Here is a 20,840-nt window from a genome sequence, read left to right on the forward strand (position 1 = left end):
ACAAGGAGAACACTATCTACAAGCTAAGGAATGTCTAAGTATGCTTGATGAGAGGTGAGAGGCATGAACAGACTTTCCCTCACAAATCTCAGAAGGAGCCAACCTTGCCAACACCTTGGTCTTGGACTCCCAGCCTCCAGAACTATAAGATATTAATACCTTGTTATGGCAGCCCTAGAAAACTAATATACCAAGACAAAAGATTTTTGATAGACAAGATGGTGGAATTCACGTGGAGGCCTTGGAATAACTATTCTAGAATGACAGTTTTCAAGCAGGTCCTTAAACAACCAGTCCATACTGGGAATGAAATCAGAGGACTCCAAGAAGAATGAAGAACAGAACAGAAACAAAACAAAATAACAGATAGCGCCCAAGGGGCTAGATAATGTTAGTGACTTGTGAAGAAAGAGTATATTTCTTCTTTTCACAAAAAATTAGGATCTCCACCAAAAATGGAAAGCAAACCAAAAAACTAACAGACTGTGTAACAAAATCATGGCAGACATGAAGGAAACCAAGAAATATCATGAGTGTCTTTCAGCAGTTGATGGTGTTATGAAACAGAAATCATTGAACCTAGAAGTGGTCCCTGGAGTGTCATGAGGGTTATGAATTTGGACCTAGAGAAAATGAAATGTAATTTCATCACACTCCTTGTTTCTGCAGTGAGGATTATTAAAGTAGTCATATAATATATGCTCTGTTTCTTGATTTTAAGCTTTTAGAAAGAGACTTAAGTGTGGTCACAGAACATAAGGTAAATGTTATCAATCCTAACAATACAAAACTAAAGATACTGCTCAACAGGTAGAAGGTGGAAGGTGGTGAGACGGAGAAAGAAGGGCAGAACTGTTAATAGTCTCATAATATAGTGGGTAGTCAAGAGACATTGCCTAAATTTTCTAAAATAAGAACGAGTAATTTAATTGTATTATTTATTTGTGCAAAAGTTATAAAAAATAACTAAAATTATAACTATCAAAAATGGATCAAATTGATAAAGAACATCTGTGGAAAACCTACAGCTAACATCATACTTAATGATGAGCAACTAGATGTTTCCTCACTAAAATCAGGAATAAGACAAGAATATCGGCTATCACCACTACTATTCTACACTGTATTGGAAGTCTTAGCTAATGCAACAAGACAAGAGAAAGAAATAAAAGATATACAGACTAGGAAAGAAGAAATAAAACTTGTTTATATAGAAATCCCAAAACAATAACAACAAAAACTCCTGGAACTAATAAGTGATTACAGCAAGATGGCAGGTTACTAGGTTAATATATAAAAGTCAATTTCTTTCTGCTATACCACAAATGAACGATTGGAATTTGAAATAAAGAACACAAGACCATGTACATTAGCAACAAACAAACAAACAAAAAGGTATAAATGTAACAAAATACCTATAATATCTATATGAGAAAAAATTTAAAAATCTGATGAAAGAAATCAAAGAAGATCTAAATAAATAGGGAGATATTCCATGTATACGGGTAGAAACACTCAATATTGTCAAGATGTCAGTTCTTCTCAACTTGATCTATAAATTCAACATAATTCCAATCAAAATCTCAGCAAGATAATTTATGAGTATTGAAAACCGATTCTAAAGTGGATCTGGAGAGACAAAAACCCAGAATAGCGAACTCAATATTGAAGGAGAAGAACAAAGTTGGAGAACTGATATAATGCCTGACATTAAGGCTTAGTATAAATCTAGAGTAATCAATACAGTGTGGTCTGGTGAAAGAATAGACAAATAGATCAAGGTAACAGAATAAAGAGTTCAGAAATAGAGCAACACAGATATAATCAGCTGATATTTGAAAAACGAGCAAAGACAGTTTAATGGAGAAAGGACAATGTGTTAAACAAATTGCACTGGAACACCTGGACATCTACATGCAAAAAAAAAAAATAAATCTAGACACAGACCTTTCACTTTTCACACAGATTAACCCATGGATCATAGACCTAAAAGTAAAATGAAAAACTATATAAACCTCTGAGAAGATAACATAGGAAAAATCTAGGTGACTTTAGGTTTGGTGATGATAAATACAAACATTTTTAGATACAACACCAAAAGTATGCTCCATGAAAGAAAAAATTGACAAGTTGCACTTTATTAAAGTTAAAACCTTCTGCTCTTCAAAAGGACCATGTCAAGAGGTTCAGAAGACAAGCCACAGACTGGGAGAAAATATTTACAAAAGACACATCTGATGAGGAACTACTATAGAAAATATACAAAGAACTCAAAACTCTATGCATACTCTTAACATATGATTCGGTAATCACATTCCTTCATATTTACCCAAATGAGTTGAAAACTTATGTCCACACAAAAACCTGCATGTGAATGTTTTTAGCAGCTTTATTTATAATTGTCAAAACTTGGAAGCATCCAAGATGTCCTTCCACAGGTAAATGGATAAAAAGACTGGTATATCCAGACAACGAAATTTTATTCAGTGACAAAAAGGAACGAGCCATCAAGCCACGAAAAGACGTGGAGGAACCTTAAATGCATATTCTGAGTTAAAGAAGGCAATCTGAAAAGACTACGTACTGTATAATTTCAACTATATGACATTATGTAAAAGGTAAAATTATGGAGACAGGTACAAGATCAGTGATTACCAGGGTCTTTTGGGGAGGGAGGGAGGGGGATGAACAGGTAGAGTACAGGGGATTTTTAGGGTGGTGAAACTATTCTGTATGATACTGTAATGGTGGATATAATGTCATACGTTTATTAAAACTTACAGAATGTGCAGCACAGGAATGAACCTTAAAGTAAACCATGGACTTTCATTAATAATAAAATATACATATTGGCTAATTAGCTGTAACAAATGTGTCACACTAATGCACAATGTTAACAATAGGGGAAACTGGTGGACGGGATGGGTAGAGTATAAGAGGATTCATGGGAATTCTCTGTACATTCCGCTTAATTTTCTTATAAACTTAAAACCACTTAAAAATATTAAAAGCCCAATAATTTTTAAAAATAGTTACAAAAAGCTATTTCACAATGTTCTATTTTTATATTTATGTGAGTCCAGAAGTATTCCAGCAAAAATGAAATTCTTCTCCACCACTAAGAGTAGCCTAATACATTCTATGTGAGTTTTCAGTTAACTGGCTTTCCTGCTTTGGGAGTTATCACATACTTCTTTCCCTGCTTTCTGTGATTGGTTTGGGAAGAGTATTAGATGGATTTGATTATGTGGTTGGGACATTTCAGGTGAGATGAATGATACTTGTTCTTTGAAAATACAAAAAAATAAATTTAATATTTGTAGTTTTTTCTTATCCTCCAAAGGCTCACAATCTGTAGTGAGGCTCCTTTACATACAGAAAATTTTTCTCTGAGGAATTAAAAGTGTATCTATGTTGGCTTCTCCTAATGAAGAAAAGTTATAGGATAAACAAAAAGCCGAGTCAGACTTGTCTTTGTTTAGAAATAGAATGATTAAGCTCTGGGAGACCAACAGAGTTTCAATGCATTATATTCCGCCATTCAATAATTCATATATTCAATCAGCAAATATTCATCTAACTACACTTACTGGCCAGATTTTGAAGAGGCTCTGGGGCTACATGGGTGGCATGGTCTTATTCTTCAAGGCACTGTGGTCTGGTACAGAATTCCATTAATTGATCTGTCAGTTTTGATAAAGTCTAATCAGCGATATGATAGAGAGGAAGAAGTGTTCCCTGGAGCTTGGCACTGTAAGAATACTGAAAGTAATCTAGTGTGGCTTGGGTGCATTTTGTAAAGGCGGGTGTGGCAGGGAAATGAAGCCAGAGAGGCTGAGCCCTAAATGACATTTGCCTTTATCCAAATTTGAAGCAGGATCAGACCCCTCTTCAGTCCTAAGAAAAACTCTCTTGACCTCTTCTGTTATTCCTGATGACCATGGAAGCAGTTCCTCAAGGGCTTAGACCAACCTCATACAGGAACACTCTAGGACTGCCTCACCCTTCTTGTTTCCTGACCTGAATCTTCTCTGTGAAAACCTCTAGGCACTCATGCATGGGCAGCCGGGAAGTACAGGGACCAATCAATGCCCTGTGGGACAATCCTTGACTAACTGGGAATAAGCTCTGATGAATAAATGCTTCCCTCTTTCTCCCCTCAGGTGGACAGTTCTGAGATGTATTTCACAAGCCTTCACAGTAGGTCCTGTAGGATAGAACATCCAGTTTCCCACAGGGATGGCCAAGTCTATTATGCATCCCTGTGTTGGTTTTCCCTCCTTCTCTCTTCCTTCCACTCACTTGTGCTCCCTAGGAATACATTGCCATATATATTATTTTTATATTAGCTTTTGTCTCACTCTCTGCCTTCTGAGGAAACCAGGTTAAGACAAGCAGGGAATGATATATTTTAGGTATTGTGTGTACACACACACACACACACCCTAGTGATAACCCGGGAGAACATAGTAGAGAGTGTTAATATAGGAGATAAGGCAACCAAGTAGAAGACTGAGGTAGTGATATGGGTGAGATATGAGAGTGGCTTGAACTTGGGTAGTGACAGTGGTGATGAAGAGAAGTGGGAAGATTTGAGAGTTTTAGAGATAGAATAGCAGCTAATAAGATTTAGGGGGTAAGATAGAAGAGTCAAGAATGATTCCTAGGTAATTGTTGGTACCCTTTATTGAGTTAGAGTGTAGAGAAGAGAGAACAGGGTTGGTGGGAGAAATGATGATTTCTATTTTAGACATGCTCTGTTGTAGATTTTTATGGTATAGTCAAGAGGAAATAGCCCTGGTGGTTGATAATGAGCTTCTGAAGCCCAGGAGAGAGAACTGAGGTGGAGGAAGAGATGTAGCTGTCATGAGCGTGCAAATAGCCTTTTGAAGCCATGAACCAGGGAAAGTGAGTATGAAGAAGACCTAGGATCAAACTGTAAAGAACACCAACTTTTAGAAATGGGCCAAGAAAGAGAACTTGGCAAGGAAAGGAGAGACGGATAAAAGAAAAACTAGAACAATGGTGTCAGAGAAGGCAAAGAGAGAGAGAGCTTTCCTAGGATGAGAGATAGTCAATGCAATGCTACAGGAAGGTCAAATAAGACAAGAAATGAAAAACACCCACTGGAATTAGAAACATAAAGACATTGGTGATGTTTTCTAGATCAGTTTCACTGCAGGAATGGGAAAATAGTCATATTAAAGGCGTTTGAGAAAAGACTGTGAGATAAAGAAATAAGGACAACATGTTAGTTTTTTATTGCTATGGTAACAGATTACCATAAACCTAGTGGCTTAAAACAAAACACAATGATTTTCTTATAGTTCTGTGGGTTATGTGAGCAATATGCATCTTACTGGGCTAAAATCAAGGTCTCAACAGGACTGTGTTCCTTGTGGCGGGCTCCAGAGATTCAGCTTCTTTGAGTTTTTTAACTTCTAGTGGCTGCCCACGTTCCTTGGCTTGTGGCCCCCTTTCTCCATCTTCAAAATCAGCAGTGTTTCAACTCTCTGACCATTCTTCCTTAATCACATCTCCCTCTGTGCTCAACCCTGGAAAGATTCTCTACTTTTAGGGGTTCAAGTGATTAGACTGTGACTGCCTGTATAATCCAGGAGACTCTCTCCATCGCAAGGTCCTTTGCTTAATCATATCTGCATGAGATTACCTTTTGCTATGTAAAGTACCATATTCATAATTTTGTGGATTAGGACATGGGTATTTTGGGGGGACCATTATTCTGCCTACCACAGGCAATGAGTAGAACTCTTTAGAAATTTTTATAGGGAGCAGGGAAATAGGGTGTGCTTGAGGTATGTGAGGTTGGGGAGGATTTTTAAAGGAAGTGACAGGAACGGAAGCAGGCAGATGGTACATTCCAAGGATGACATCCTTCCGAGACCAGTCAGAGTCAAAAACTGGCTGTTTGTTTTACTGGGTTACCTGTAGGTTAAGTTTCTGTCATGGGAAAGTGATTATGCATTACATGTTAGATTATGGCCATGAGGATGATTTGGGGTTAATCAAGATAGTATTGAAATGAACTTTAAGAACTTTAGAGTCTTGCTAAAGTAATCCTAGCCAAACATTTATTTAGTTTGCTATGCCATAAACGTTGTTTCTAAAATTAAAATATGGCTTATGAAAACTGTATTTTGTCCTTTTAGGCAATACATATTCTAAAATCTTTTATTGAATGATAGAATTAATTACATGTTCCAGTATACCCTGTACTTCTGATGACTAAATTGCAACCAAAATTAAGTGGAAGTAACTGAGGGATTAAGCATGAAGTATAAACTAAATTAAGAAATATTTTTAGACTTCTTGTCCAGGACTCTTAATTGTACATTATTATAGCTCTAATGTGTCCATGATGTTTTTTATGCTAGTGTAGTCTATAGTCTACCAGAAGCCAGAGTCGTCAAGGAAATGCCAGAATCAATTTTACTTGTAAACAAAGAACCGTCTGATGCGTAGAGTTCTCAGTGTAACAAGATTGCCATGACATCAATCAACCTTTCCATTTTTTTTCAGTGTTGCTATCTTTTAATGAACTTCAGCATCAAATTTGACCTATTACTTTACCTGGGCCAATACTAGTATTGAAAGGGCAAGGAGGCTAAAATGACCTCTATCTGAAATATGACCCTCTTCCTGCAAAGAGATGGCCTTAGATTTTCTTTTAGTGCAGGAGTTGCCCTGCTCTGGGCCTGACCAAAGGAAAGCTACTGTGTACTGTGTTTTGGCTCTTTGAACCGAATGATAATAGATTCTAACCATACCACTGCATGCATATGAAATAAATTTAATGGCAGAGCTAGTTTACTAGTCAGCCTTTTTTCTCTATCTTTTTTTCTGGCATTTCCTTTTTATGGGATGCTTCAACCTCATTAGTATTTCAGGAAAACACTGGACCCTGTCCATCATGTTGGTTGTTGCTTTCCTTTTCCTGGCAGACGGAGCCTAAAGTTTCAATAGAGGAAGCAGGGAGGGATACAACACATTCAGAGTTTATGAAAGATCTTACTTACCATCAAAGTGAAGGTTTCCAGATACTCTCACTCTGTTTTCTTATGATCTTAAGTCTTTGATGAGGAATTAAGGACTGCAGCCAGGGCTACAGAAGACAGGGAGAGGTGCGTGGCAGAAGGCACTACACAGTGTCCTGAAGCTGTTCATTAATTATAAATAATGTTGCGGACTGAGCAGAAGCTATTAATATCTTAATAATTTCTACGTGAGCACTTCTGAGAGAAATCTGAATCTGTACACTTAAATGAATATTTTCCTGCTAGCTTCCATTGCCTTTTTTTTTTTTATGAAGCATTCTCTAGTGGGTTGTGTATAGACTTTTTTTTTTGATGGAAGAAAATTGCATAAACAGTTCTTCAACTTGGGACAGTTGGTAAGAGAGAAATATTATTTTATCTAGAAGAACTCCTGATGGAAAACATGATTTATTTACTTAACTTTTTACGTTAGAGAAGGCTGCAGACTAGGGGGGAGGAAATGTATTCATTCCTTGCTGCCTGTAGTACATGGTGAAAAGGTTCAGTCCTGTCTCATTTTCCCCTTCATTACTGGGTGTGTGTTTCCTAAGTCTTCTGTTGGTTTCTTTTGTTTGTTGTTTACTAGGTGCTGTGAGGTCTGCTCTTTAATGTGCCTCATCCTGTTCTTCTGCCACAGGGTGTGAAGACATTTACTGATTTGTCCTCTGCTCATGCTACCTCTAAACAGCCATGCGCAAAAGAAAGAGGAAAATTGCATCTTGTTCGTCAGCTCCTCACACATCATTCAAAAACTGTGCCCTTCATATAAGAAAAGTACAGTCCCTCTTTATTTCATTACAGAGAGGTATAGCGATTCATCACAAACCACGCTCAGAAAAGACATCATCTGGAAACCTGATAATTATTTTGACGTGAATAACGGGGAAAGCATCGTAATTTTTTTGTCTTGTTAATGCTTCTAACTATCGGCACAAATGAACATGCCACTTTCTGCATCATAACCTCACTCTTCCATTTATTTAAATGTCACTAGGGTGAACTTTCCTACTTAAAGTTGTTCTAAGTAGGAAAAAATGACTCTGAAAGATATACATGGTTAATATCAAGACAAAGATATATATGGATTGTTTTGCTTGCTTGTTAAATTAATTGGGAATATTCAGTGCTCATTAGGCCCTGGCTCTGTTTCCAAGTAAAAAAAGGCAATAAACAGAAACATTAAAATCAGGACACGCTCTGTGTTACCATTTTCAAATCCTAAGACTCTACATCTATATCTACATCTATGTATTTGTATCTATATCTGCATCTATATATCTTTTGATGAGCATTCAGTAGCAGCTTTGTCTTTTCAATTAGTGACACTGTCTTAAATCCTAGCAGCTCAGAAACAAAACTGGCACAAATATTCTTGCCTCTGGTTGAATTTACATTCTATCTTGATGTTGAAAAAAAGTTACAGACATGCAAAACCTCTCCCTCCAAAACAGCACTGTGCAAGGATGATGCTTATTGTATCTGGAGTTTATTGTATGGGCCAGGCTGTCTCTTTCCCATAGTGTCTTCATTTATTATGCTAATTGACTTTCCAAGTGCAGGCAGGAGGGTATCCGCCTTGTGAAATATTCTCAGCTGGCGGGGGGTGGGGTGTGTGTGTGGGGGGGGTTAAAAGCAAACCTGTTTTGTGCCTGAATAAAACCAAAAATCAGTGTGCTTCTTTTCAAAGACGGGAGGGTCAATACCATGGTTGTTTTTGCTCCCATGAGTTATGTAACCGTGGAGATTTGTTTCTTTGCTTTCGGGATTTGTACAGAACACATGAAAGCTAAACAATAGGCGGGAGTCACAGGAGCAACCCTCGAGCTGTGTCTTGGAGTCTGTCCTCCTAGGTTTGGGAATCTCCAATTCCATCTCCAGCGCTGACTGTGCGTGTGCCATGTGTGTGCGTGTGCGTGTGTGTGTTTAGTTAGCTGGCACGCAACACACTTCCCCAGGGTTGTGCTTCCTTTTTCCTGAGATTTGGCGAAGGGTAAAGGGTCGGAATCACATGGATACAAAGCATTTGATTAACGTCCAAGTCACCGCTGGGGCTGCCGGAGCCGCCTCCCCTCCAGCCCCGGCAGTGCGAGGCCAGAGCCGCGGGGCGCGGTGCGCAGGTCCCGGGCGGGAGCCCCATCCCCCGGGAGGGAGTGGCCTCGGCACAGCCCCCAGTCTCCCGCGCCCGACTCCCGGCGAGCGCCCCCTCCTCCGCCCCTGCCCCGGCCTCTCCACGGCGCGTAAAGTCGCCCGGCCCACCTCAGACCCGGCGGAGGCGGCAACTTTCCCTGCCGGCCGCGCGGGGCCGGGGCAGCGGCGGGCGCGCGGGGCAGCGGCGGGCTGCACGGCGCCCACCATGGGCGACGAGAGCCGCGGGGACGGCCGCGCCGAGAGCGCCCGGGACCTGGAGAAGCAGCTCCGCCTGCGCGTGTGCGTGCTCAGCGAGCTGCAGAAGACCGAGCGCGACTACGTGGGCACGCTGGAGTTCCTGGTGTCGGTGAGGGGCCCTCGGCGACACGGGGCGCGGGCGGCTCGCGCGGCATTGTCTGCGCGGGGACCGGGGACCCGTCCGGGCATCGCGGGCACCCGAATCCGCGCGCCGACGCTGGGTCCCCGGGGGCGGGAGTCATTTTCAATGCCTGGAGACGCGCCGAGTGGCCGGGGCGAAAAGTTAGCTCGCGTGGGAGAAGGCTGTGTCTCAGGGAATCCCTGCTGCCCCGTCTCTCCTCACTCTTCTCTATCCCCCTCCCTGGTCTGCTCGAGTGCGTTGTGTAATTTTTTTATTTTTATTTTTTCCCTTGTCTTCCTTCCCGGGGATTTTGTTTGAAGACTCTTGCAGGGTGGTTAAAAGTCTGTCTGCTACATTGAGGTACCTACAGGTAAAAAAAAAATATCCTGATTCTTCTGGAGCTTGAGTTCATAATTCAGATTACATGGCAGTGAAGTCCCTTTAGTTATAATAATCTTTGGAGCATAGGATTCTGGTGAGGGGTACGGAGGGCAGCGGGGTTATGACGTCCAGCAGCTGTTGGATATGAAAGCCACGTGTAGTGCTCACCGCATCCTCGCCCTACTGTCTGCTCCCCCCACCCCAACCCCGGGGTTTAAATCTGCTGTTTAAATCCCCCGCCCCCGTGGGTTCAGCTCCCGGGTCCCGTGTTCACACTGAGCCCAGGAAAGCAGCAGAATAAAACTCCCATCCAGCAACTTAAAGCTTTCGTAGAACTCGCAGGAACTTTGTTTCAGAGTTTCAGCTTGACTCACTGGAAGTCTGCATTGAAAATATTTCATTCATGTGAGGGCCAGGAGGGGCAAAACTGAGTGAAGGAAACTTCTTAGACGTCACTCAAAAGTTGAATTTTTTCTGTTCGCCGCTGCAAAGACAGAATCTGAGGGTTGGTTCCTCTCTGCCCAGATGCGCGGGAGAGCATCATTCAGAGACTGAGGACCTTTAGCCTTTGCTAAAATCTCCCTCAAATCTTCTAACTTCCTCTTTCCACCACCCTATTCCATACCCCCTTGGTCTGAAGGGGAATGTCTCAAAGGCCAGACTTCCTGCTCAGCTTTGTAAAAGAGGTGAGCTGTCTGCTGAAACTCATGAAATTCCCTCCTTGGCTCAGGCAAGAAGGAAAGAACACTGTCTCGAGGGATGTGAGATGCACAGGTTGGCTTCTGGTTGACATCTCAGATTAAAATCAATATACTTGAGCCCCCAGGGGCCACATTCTTTGGAAAGGTATGGGTGTTTGAGAATATACTGGTAATTGGTGATAAATAGAATTGTTGTACACTTCCATGCAGCAATGTCAAAAAAGCATGTTTTTAAGGAAATGTGACTTTTCATAGCGTCAGATTTGGCTTTCATGAAACTTTGTTGGTGACCAAGTCCTTTGGCTTTTGAAGAATCTGGGTGACTCTTCAAGTTGCATTAGTTACTCCTTTCAGGAGGCGTATGAAAAAATACTGAGCAAAAAAAGTCCTAATTTACAGAAATAGACAGCTAACCTAACCTGCCTTAAAAACCAATTTGTTGATCTTTATTTAAAACATCAGTTTTTCCTCTGATCTTAACACCTGATTATTAAAATTGATAATGTAATTCTGTATAGAGTTAAGTCAGAAATTATGGGAGGTATAAAATAAATTGCATTTTACTCTTTACAAGAAGCTCATTTTATGATTTCATTCTTATCTCATTCAGAAATTATGGACTCTTCCACTTTTCCTTTTCTTTATTTGCTATTTTTTGTGTACACGTTCACACACACACACAAACACTAATTGGCCTGAAAGTCTTCCGAAACAAGGGTTAACCCTGACTTCCTTTTAGTCTTATAAACGTTCAGAGTCTAAGATCTACTTATAATACATTATTAGATTTTCTTTTTTGGGTATTATTTATAGCAACATTTCATTCTCACTTATTTTATGTGGTTACCTTCAGTGGATAGAGTCAATGTAGTTTTAATTTTATCCTGAACTGATATGCACCAAGAGCTTTAAGAATATTCAAACCCTTTTGTCTGGTAATTCCTTTCCTAGGAATCCATCCTAAGGGAATGGTCAGAAATGCAGACAAACAAAATAAGTTTTTTTTTAAAAAAATACCTGTAGTATTAAATAAGTGCAGTGGTAAATTTGCTGCAAAAATTGGATAATGAATTCCTAAGTCAAATTTAAATATTTGTTAGATTAGTCATTGTTTTTGATTTCTGCCAGTGCTTCAAGTCATCAGTATGGGTGAAGGTAATTCTTATCTTTATTACAGAGATGAAAAAACATATTTTTGGTTTTACTGAGAACCTATTTTTACTTACAGGCCCATAAAGAAGCAAACAGTTTGTATTATTGCTCTTGATTAAATGATCATGTGGCCTGAGGGGAAAACTTTTTTTTTTAATAAGATGCCTTCTCTTCTCATTTCCAACTTTTGGCCTTTTAAAGAGAGAGCACCTCCCCCCTCATCCCCCGACCCCCAGATAGTCCATGAATGTTGCCTTTTTCCTCCCCCAGATGCATCAATATGTATGATCTATATGCACCTTCTCTCTAGTCACCACCCAGGCACACACTTCTAGATTGAACAAGGCTCTGACCTTGAAGCTGCTGTCATTTAGAGTGGTGCACTCTTCCCATGTGCCAGCCTTTCTCAGGCCTCTTGTGCGGTATGCAGGATCTTAATTCTCCAACCAGGGATCAAATCCGTGTCCCCTGCATTGGAAGCTTGGAGTCTTAACCACTGGACCTCCAGGGAAGTCCCTCAGCCCTCTTCTTCTGCTCCTCTGTAGCGCATAGCAATCTGCTGGATTCCTACTGGCATTTCAAGGCTCTTCATCTCCTTCAGTAGAACTTTCATGATCCCATCCTCCCTCCTGCCCAGGCTGGGGTGCTCACTGCTCAGTACCCACTCTTCCCTGTAGTCACTGCTTCCATGGCACCAAAGCAGGCATAGGCAGGATTTGTCTCCTTTTGTCTCATTCTTCTAGAATGGAAGCTTCTTGAGGACAGGGCCACATTTTACTCGTCTGTGTTTCCCTGGACTTTTGTGTAGTGCTTGTGACACTGTAAGTACTCAAGAAATGCTTACTGAACGAAGGAATGGAGGAATCAGTGAATTCATCCATCTTCTAAACCTCCCACCCATTTTTAAGGACAGTTCCTCAATGATCCGTAAATTTCTGATTTTGTTTTTTTTCCATTGGGTCTGTATAGACAGTGGAAGTTACTTAAGTTTCACTCAGGCACATATGTATTATGTAATAAGAAGCTTTAAATTCAACATGTAGTACCTGCATAGAGCCTGTGCTCCGCAACAAGAGAAGCCACCGCAGTGAGAAGGCCACGCACCGCAACGAAGAGTAGCCCCTGCTCACTGCAGCTAGAGAAAAGCCCGCGCGCAGCAGCGAAGACCCAATGCAGCCAAAAATGAATAAATAAAATAAATTTATTTAAAAAAAAGAGAAACATGATTTAAATCTGGCATCGAGGTATTAAAGACATTGTAACACACTATTACTTCAGTTCATTGTAGTCTAAATTTTCATTTGGGACCATGGACATTATCTGGATTCATTATTTTTAGGTTGTAGATAAAATGGTAGACAGTGATGGAATTTGTTTATGTTCTTGTTTTGCTTGGGAAATGAAATTCTTCATTAGAGTACTCGAAAACATTTTTTCACAAAGAAATGATTTTATGGACCTAATTTCCAGTATTTGATGTCCAGAGTCTGGACAGTCGTAGGTGGTAACTGGTTTTCTGGAGAAAAGGCCAACCAGGGCTGATTTCAAGGTTGCATCTTATACAGTCGCACAGGGCTACCCACTCTGAAGGACCTCAAGCTTAGTTTGATGCTCTGCCATCACTGTCTTGCAATTCTTGCTCATTTTATCTTTGAACTTGGGCTTGGGCTTTGCAAGTGAAGTCCAGTGGGACAACAGGGTGTGAGCAGAGCAGATACACAAAAGAAAAAAAACCCAGCTTTACACCTCAGTACCTTTAATAGCACTTTTGGTCTTGCCTTTTGAATAAAAGGTCTCACGTTTGAATTTTGCACCAGGCCTGGAAGATTGTGTAGACACATTTCACTGTGGCAAGTGCCGTTGAGGCAGGGTGATCATGTAATTTTTATTTAAACTGGGACACTTCTGAGGGTGCAAGGGTGTGCTATTAATAATTACACAGGGAAACAGATGTAAACTGGGATTGTTCCTGGCAAATCAGAAAGCATGGTTATTCCCTGTTATGGGCACATTAAGACAAAAACTTTGAGCTATGTGTCTTGTAAGCAAAAAATTGAGAAATTTGTTACCTGTCTGAGCTTTGACCTCAGATACCCCAGAATCTTGAGTCCTGTCTCTAATTGCTATACAGAGCCACAGGTGTTGGCCATGCCGAGTGTCTGAGTTTTGTCTCTATTATATTCTCCTCTGCCCTTTTTCTGTGTCTCTGAGTCTCTGCTTCTTCTCCGTGTGTTTCCCTTTGGTCAGTTTGGCCCTTCCCATGGTAATCTTGGCTTCAAGACAGTGACAGCAGGTTGCATGCCATGTGACGACAGCCAGAGTTAGTACGGTGCTTTACAGTGTATACTGAGCAACTGCATATTTCTTATCTGACTTGGCTTCATGTATGTGCATCTCTTATCTCTTTCAGAGGGTACTCCTGAGAGCTTCTGAGTTCTGGGGTTCGGCTTCAGGGGTCCTCACAAAAGGTCGGAGGAGCTGAGCTGTGTGGCTTCAGGCCGTCCACCCTGGCATCTTCCAGCACAGCCCCACCTTCTGATTTGTGTTATTGTTTAAACAGTTAGAAAAACCCCTCCTCTGTATGGTAAACTCTGAGAGAATAGGGATGCATTTACTTCCTCTGTACGCTTTTCTTGGCCTCATCACGGTGCTTTGTAAATAGCAGGTGCTCAAGAAAACAAACGGACAAATAAAGCAGGAGCAAACAAACGGGTTCGAATGAATCCAAAAACAGCTGCTTTCAGTCATGATCCGACGTTTCTAGGGAAAGATAAATAGATTCAACACATTATGCTTAGGCTTATGTTATGGGTTGATCTGTATCCCCCTCAAAGTCATACGTTGCAGGGCGAACCTTCAGTCTCCAAATAAGCACAATGCCGTGTGGGAGGTGAAATGATAGAGTAATAAGCAAAGTGTCAGGGAGGCATCAAGGGCCGCCCTCAGCCTGGGGTCGAGGGAAGTTTGGGGAAGAGGTGATAATAGAGCTGGCTCCTGAGGGACGAGGAGGAATGTGCCAGACTCGGAGGAGAATGATCCCCCCTGAGAGCGTAACCGCGTTGAGGGTGACCATGGTACAGCAGCCCGGGGGTGCTGGCATGCCCTGACATGCTCCAGACGCTGAAACATTCTTCATTAATGGGGATAAACACTTCTGTATGCTTTTCGGCTCTTGGTAGGAGATAAGGTAAGTTCAGGCCAGTTTGAGAAGAGTTCCATTCTTAAGAATTCTGACTTCAACTAAAGCCAATGGGAAATCAGTTGTGAGGGGACGCTTGCTCTCTTATTAATAATAAACAAGTCTGAGGGCTTCCCTGGTGGCGCAGTGGTTGAGAATGTGCTTGCCGATGCAGGGGACACGGGTTCGAGCCCTGGTCCGGGAAGATCCCACATGCTGCGGAGCAACTAAGCCCGTGCACCACAACTACCGAGCCTGCACTCTAGAGCCGCGAGCTGCAACTACTGAGCCCGCAAGCCACAACTCCTGAAGCCCGCGTGCCTAGAGCCCACGCTCAACAAGAGAAGCCACTGCAGTGAGAAGCCCGCGCACTGCAATGAAGAGTCACCCCCACTCGCCGCAACCAGAGAGGAGCCTACGTGCAGCAACAAAGACCCAGTGCAGCCAAAAAACAAGTAATAATAATAAACAAGTCTGAGACCTCCAAGGTTGGCACTGGGAAGGGGGTCTCTCACGGGAAGAAGTTGCCAGGCCAAGATTCCCTGAATCTGTGTCTTTGCATTTGGCCTTGGGATTCCTTCTGCTCGTTCTCTATTTCCACCACCTCCCTGGCCCTCAGCCTACACTGCCTATTTGGTCATCCACATGCTCATCTTAATCTGGGACAGGTTATAACCTTCAAAAAGTTGTTACTGTTTACTAAAGGGGAGCACAGACCAGTAATCCCGGAAACGACACAAAACACAAACATCGTCTAGTTGTGTAACACAGATTTCTGCTCCTGACAAAGTGATCTTGCTCTCAGGGTCTGCAGACCCTGCCCTGTTTTTATCCTAAGCCTTAAGACAGCTCCTGTTTGATCCCCCTGACTGGGCACTACTCCTGGGCTGACTTGACGGGGTTCTGTTTTTCTAGTCGTTAGCCTGAGTGTGTATTCATGAGGGTGGTGTCAGGAAGCAGCCCTTAAGATGCCTTGACTCTTGTAGTAAACATACTGTGAATTAAATGGGGCTCTTGGCATAATTCTGATGTTTGGAGTGTTAATCATGTGGCTAGAACTGACTCTCTGTACAGAGGGATGTGTCTTTAGTCTTAAGGTTTCATCTGCATAATTATACTGTGTTATAATTTGATGACATTAAAATGAGTAGTCTTTATTGAGATTAGTTATGTTTCTTGGCAAGAGAATTCTGTCAGCAGGGTTGAGGAGCAAAAGTTGAAGTCTGGTTACCCATTAGGAGTTTCTGCCATTTCACTGGTCCAGGTAGGAACTGTGGAATGTTTGATCTAAGGTAGAAACGATGATGAAGATAAAGAACTAAACCCAAAGAAAACGCAAACAAAATCAAACCAAACCACAAAACGTCAACACCCAACAACCACGAGACATTTCTTGGGTAGAACCTTTAGCATTTACGTTCACTCAGAAGTGGAGGTTTAAGTAGAATGGAGAACATTAGGGTGGCCTCTAGTTTGAAGATAGGATGGGGTGTGTCATTAATTCAGAAATGGAATGCAAGGGGCAGAACAGTGCGGAGAGGAGGAGAAGAGTGAATTTGGTTTTCAACTTGCTGAGCTGCAAATTCTGCTGTGATTTTTGAAGATAATAATTTGGAACTTAGGCAAGAATTTAGAGACCTACAAAGTATTGATAACTAATCATATATATTGAAGCCATCAGGTAGATGAGATGGCACAAGGGGAGCAATTCAGGGAAGAAAACATGCTAACCAAGAGTAGGATGTAGGGAGCTGATATTTAAAGTTTAGGGGAAGAGGAAAGTGCCCTGGTGACTTGAACTGAGCTGTCAAAGGTTGAAGCAAAGAACCAGGAGAGAGTGATCTCCTGAAAGCCAAGGAAGGATCTAGTTGCCAGAGGAAAGGTTTCTTTCAACTCTCAGAGTTTTACAGAAGTAGGTAGTATGAAGACTGAAGAGGCCACTGGATTTGGCAGTTAGAACATCATTAGGGTTTTGGCTTCAGGAGCATGTGTGAGCAGAAGCCTAAGAATGAGCTGGAAGACATGACATGAGTGGAAGCTGAGGAGATGAAGACGAATGGAAAAGCTATTCAAGGAGGTTGGTGATAAATGCAAGGGGAGAAATAGGTTATTAACATAAAGGGATAATTTTTGTCTAGGGATGTTTGAGGGAGATGAGTATAGCCAAGGAGAAGGAGACGATAGATAAATACAGGGAACTAAAGCAGCTGTAGCAGAGCATTGTGGAAGTCAGATGAATCTTCTGGTAAATCAAGAGTCCCCGTGGCACTGGGAGGTAAGGAAGGCACTTGGTATGTCCCGTGGTATGCCATGGAACATACCCACAGAAAAATGTCATGACAGAGCCTAAGAGCAAGCAAGCTGTCTCTCGTATATTTTTAAAATTCCGCTTCTCCTTTAGTCTAGCGCTTTCGGAGACTACTGGGGTGGCCTTTGCATCCCCCTGTGACAGCTCACCAGCGGTTCTCTGTCCTGCCTTGGGACAGTGGGGTGAAGAGCACGGTATAGAGCATGGGTTTAGGTTAGGGGGCCTGATGACCCAGGGTTGAAGTCTTGGCTCTGAAATTTACGAACAGTGTAGCTTTGGGCACCTCACTTAGCCTCTTTGTGCCTCCTTGCATATTTGGAAAACACATTCGATACTATCTCACAGGGCTGGCCTAAAATTAAATCAGCTTCTGTAGGTGAACTGTGAAGTGTGAAATGTGACTTTTTAAAATGCAACATACAAATTTAGAAGTCAGAAGAGGGAAGTAAGTTCCCCTGATTTATTATTACCTCTGTTATGACTAGGTTCAAATCTTGGAAATAATGACATAATCATTTTTTAAAATCATGACACAAATTGTATTAAATTTATGCATTACATTTAATGCACATAGCAATCATTGTGCACACTTTTAAACAAGAAACACTGGTTTATCTGATAGCATTTTAGTCTGATTACATTTTTTCTTAGTACTTGTCTTTTGAGTGTTCTTTTACTCCATACCTGGCATTATATTTTAATACCAAATAAGATTGTTATGCTTGAGTTTGGGGTATAACCTATTTGACCTAAAAATTGTTGTTCTTGTTTTTATTAATTCTTTAAAAATCTTATTTATAATATTTACTTTTCATAACAGATGCATTTTTATTATTCTCAACTTAGTAAATGTTTCTTTGCTTGAAAGTGTGGTTGGGTCACTTTTCCTATGGTTTTGAGTGAAATCATTCAAATCCTGACACATCTAATAAAAACATTTTTTCCCTAATTTTTTCCCCATTCTCATGAACTATTGCATTTGATCCATGAGTTCAGTGATTGTGATTTTAAGAAAATTGATACGTTGAGGTTCTGATATTTAAACACTTCTGATTAGTATAGATGATTTCAGACTTTGAATCTGTGAATAATTAGTTTTTTAATTCTAGCCTTGCCGTATAGCTAAGTATAGTGTACAAAAAAGGACCTATCTCATTGGAGAATATCTAAGCCCAAGGGACATTATGTTCTGTCGTTAATGCTAAATGCATATTTTCCATGAAAAGGCAAGCCCTTCATTTGAAAAGGTTAAATGGTATAATACTTAAGAAATGACTCCAGCTGGTTAAATTTAGAATACTGGTATGAAACTATTTTCTGAGTTTATAGCAAAAATCTAGCAATATAGAATATGAATGGGTAAGCATTTTTATTCAGTTTAAAGCTTCATTTCTCTGAGAAGTTCAGATGAGGGTTGATATCTATGTTTGACTTTGCTTTGCCACTTTTGTGAGTTTAATTATCTATTTAACTTGTCTTCTTGCCAGGAGGAGAGGCTTTATAGATGGTGACACATTTTCAGTGATTATGCAAGAAACATTGATGTTTTCCTTCAGTGCCTTGTAATGCCTCCACTTGGCCTTAGTTTCTTGTTCCCTTGGTTTCTCGTTTTTTTCTTATTTGAGACTATTGCCCCAAAGAAAGAAATCTTAGGATTCCAAAAATGACATCTCACATTCCAAAGTTTTATTTCTGTCAGTAACACTAGGGGAAGAGCTATGGAAAGACATTATTTTCACCTAAACGTTAGTCCCACACCCACACATTCCAAGATTATTTTAATAACTCATTATTTTCCCAGAGGTGAAATTATGAGTAAAGGGGACTTCCATTTTATACACTGTATATCTATGTCATGTTTGACTACTTTGTATAACTTTAATATATATAGAAATATTTTTTATTTATATATTTTACATTTCACACATTTTCTGGAATATTCTAGATACACCTTTATCTCAATTTTTCTTGTCCCTCTTAATAATGAGATCTCTGGCAGAGACTTCTAATTATCTCCAATATCCGTTATTTTTTTCTTCTGTAGTAATAAAAGTTTTAGCATGATTGTCCATCTTAAGGCTACATTTCCCAGCCTCCCTTGCAGTTAAGTGTGGGCGTGTGTCCTGGTTCTGGTTCTGGACAGCGGATTGTGAGCAGAAGCAGCATGGGTAACTTCTAAGGTATTCTTTTATAACAAAAGACTATGCACTCTCCCCCTTCTCCCTGGCTGGTATGAGGTGTTGATGGCAGGGATGGGGCAGCCATTTTGGACCATGAAATAGAAGTCACATGTTGAGGATGACAGAGGAACAAAAATGGAGTCATTTCTTTATTAAAGAAATCTAACATGTAGCGTATCAAAAATAGGCCCATAAGATAAATCAGTATTTATTGTATCTAACTCTGTCCTAGTCATTTTTTTGAAACTTCACATTTTGCTTCCAAATTCTTATTGATTTATGCAAATTATTAACAAATTGGCAAACTTTAATATATTTTTTTGCCTTTGTCTTGTCAAACAGAGTAATCTTAATATTTAAAATTTATTTGTAGTTTTTCTTTAATGAATCTTCTCTAGCTCAGCAATGATTTCCCAGGATTATGCTAAAACTCTGCTCTTCTTTTCTACTGGTATATTTTGGATTTTTTCTTTAGAAAAAGAACAGTTTTTTTTTTAAGCCTGTACTTATAATTCTTTTTCCGGAAGGCCAGAATTTTTGTGTTTATTATATATATTTATAAGGATGTTTGTTCAGCTGCTTTCTCTGAGGCCAAACAACAGTAGTTTAAACAACACAGAAGGATGATGTGTGAATATGGAAGTGGTATGTAATCAACATGCCTTTCTTGCATCCTCTCTTGGCGCTCTGGTTATTTAATTTTTCAATACTGTTGCCCAACAGTGTCCAGGGGAGTGAGCAGCTCAGCTCCATCAAGTCATTCAGAGACCTCTCTGGTCCTTCTATCTTATTGCTCCACCGTCCCCTAGGACCGACTAAATCAGAGTCTGTAGGACAGAGAGCCAGTATCCATATGGTTGAAGTTGGCTTGCCAGAACCACTTTCATGTTCCAGCTCCAGAGGGACTGATGGTGGGAGACACATTCCACACATCACTTGCACTGTCAGAACAGTGACATGGCTTGAATCAGCCAGATTCAAGCCGTGGCCAGAACATGACACGGCTTGGCCAGAACATGACACGGCTGAATCAGCTGCAAGGGAGGCCGGGAAATGTAGTGTCTAGTTGGGCAGCCATGTGTACAGCTGAGATGTGGGGAGTTTTATACTAAAATGAAGAAGTGGAGAATTCACACTGAGAGACAAAGAGTAGTCTCTGCCACCTTTTCGGAGTCAGTGATACTGTAGGCTCATTCCTCAGAAAATCACTTATATTAATTCTTGGATTCCTTTACTGTAAGAACATATTGTACTAAAATACCATTTGGATTATTTCACCCTAAAATGATATATTCTTGCCCATATAGAAGTCCTTTTCATATTTTATATATGTATCTCTTTACATATGTTTGTAAGGGTTCCCTAAAGGTTCCCCCCTC

The 20,840-nt window shown here is 40.7% G+C and overlaps 1 protein-coding gene across 3 annotated transcripts in view; it reads left to right on the forward strand.

Annotated features, from left to right (window-relative positions):
* The first annotated feature begins 9,105 nt into the window (after positions 1-9,105).
* PREX2 (phosphatidylinositol-3,4,5-trisphosphate dependent Rac exchange factor 2) overlaps positions 9,106-20,840 on the forward strand; it is a 288,710-nt gene continuing 276,975 nt past the window's right edge. Inside the window, exon 1 of one of the 3 annotated variants that reach the window (XR_009559575.2) lies at positions 9,106-9,549. Coding sequence is in view for 2 of the 3 variants with exons in the window: in XM_060287422.2 (XP_060143405.1) it covers positions 9,409-9,549 (141 nt within the window). In the remaining variant the exon portion in view is untranslated. The remainder of the gene's footprint in view (positions 9,550-20,840) is intronic. The other 2 variants (XM_060287422.2, XM_030859603.3) reach the window with 2 other exon arrangements.

This window comes from Globicephala melas, chromosome 17 (genome assembly GCF_963455315.2).
Source record: "Globicephala melas chromosome 17, mGloMel1.2, whole genome shotgun sequence".
NCBI classification, from domain to species: domain Eukaryota; kingdom Metazoa; phylum Chordata; class Mammalia; order Artiodactyla; family Delphinidae; genus Globicephala; species Globicephala melas.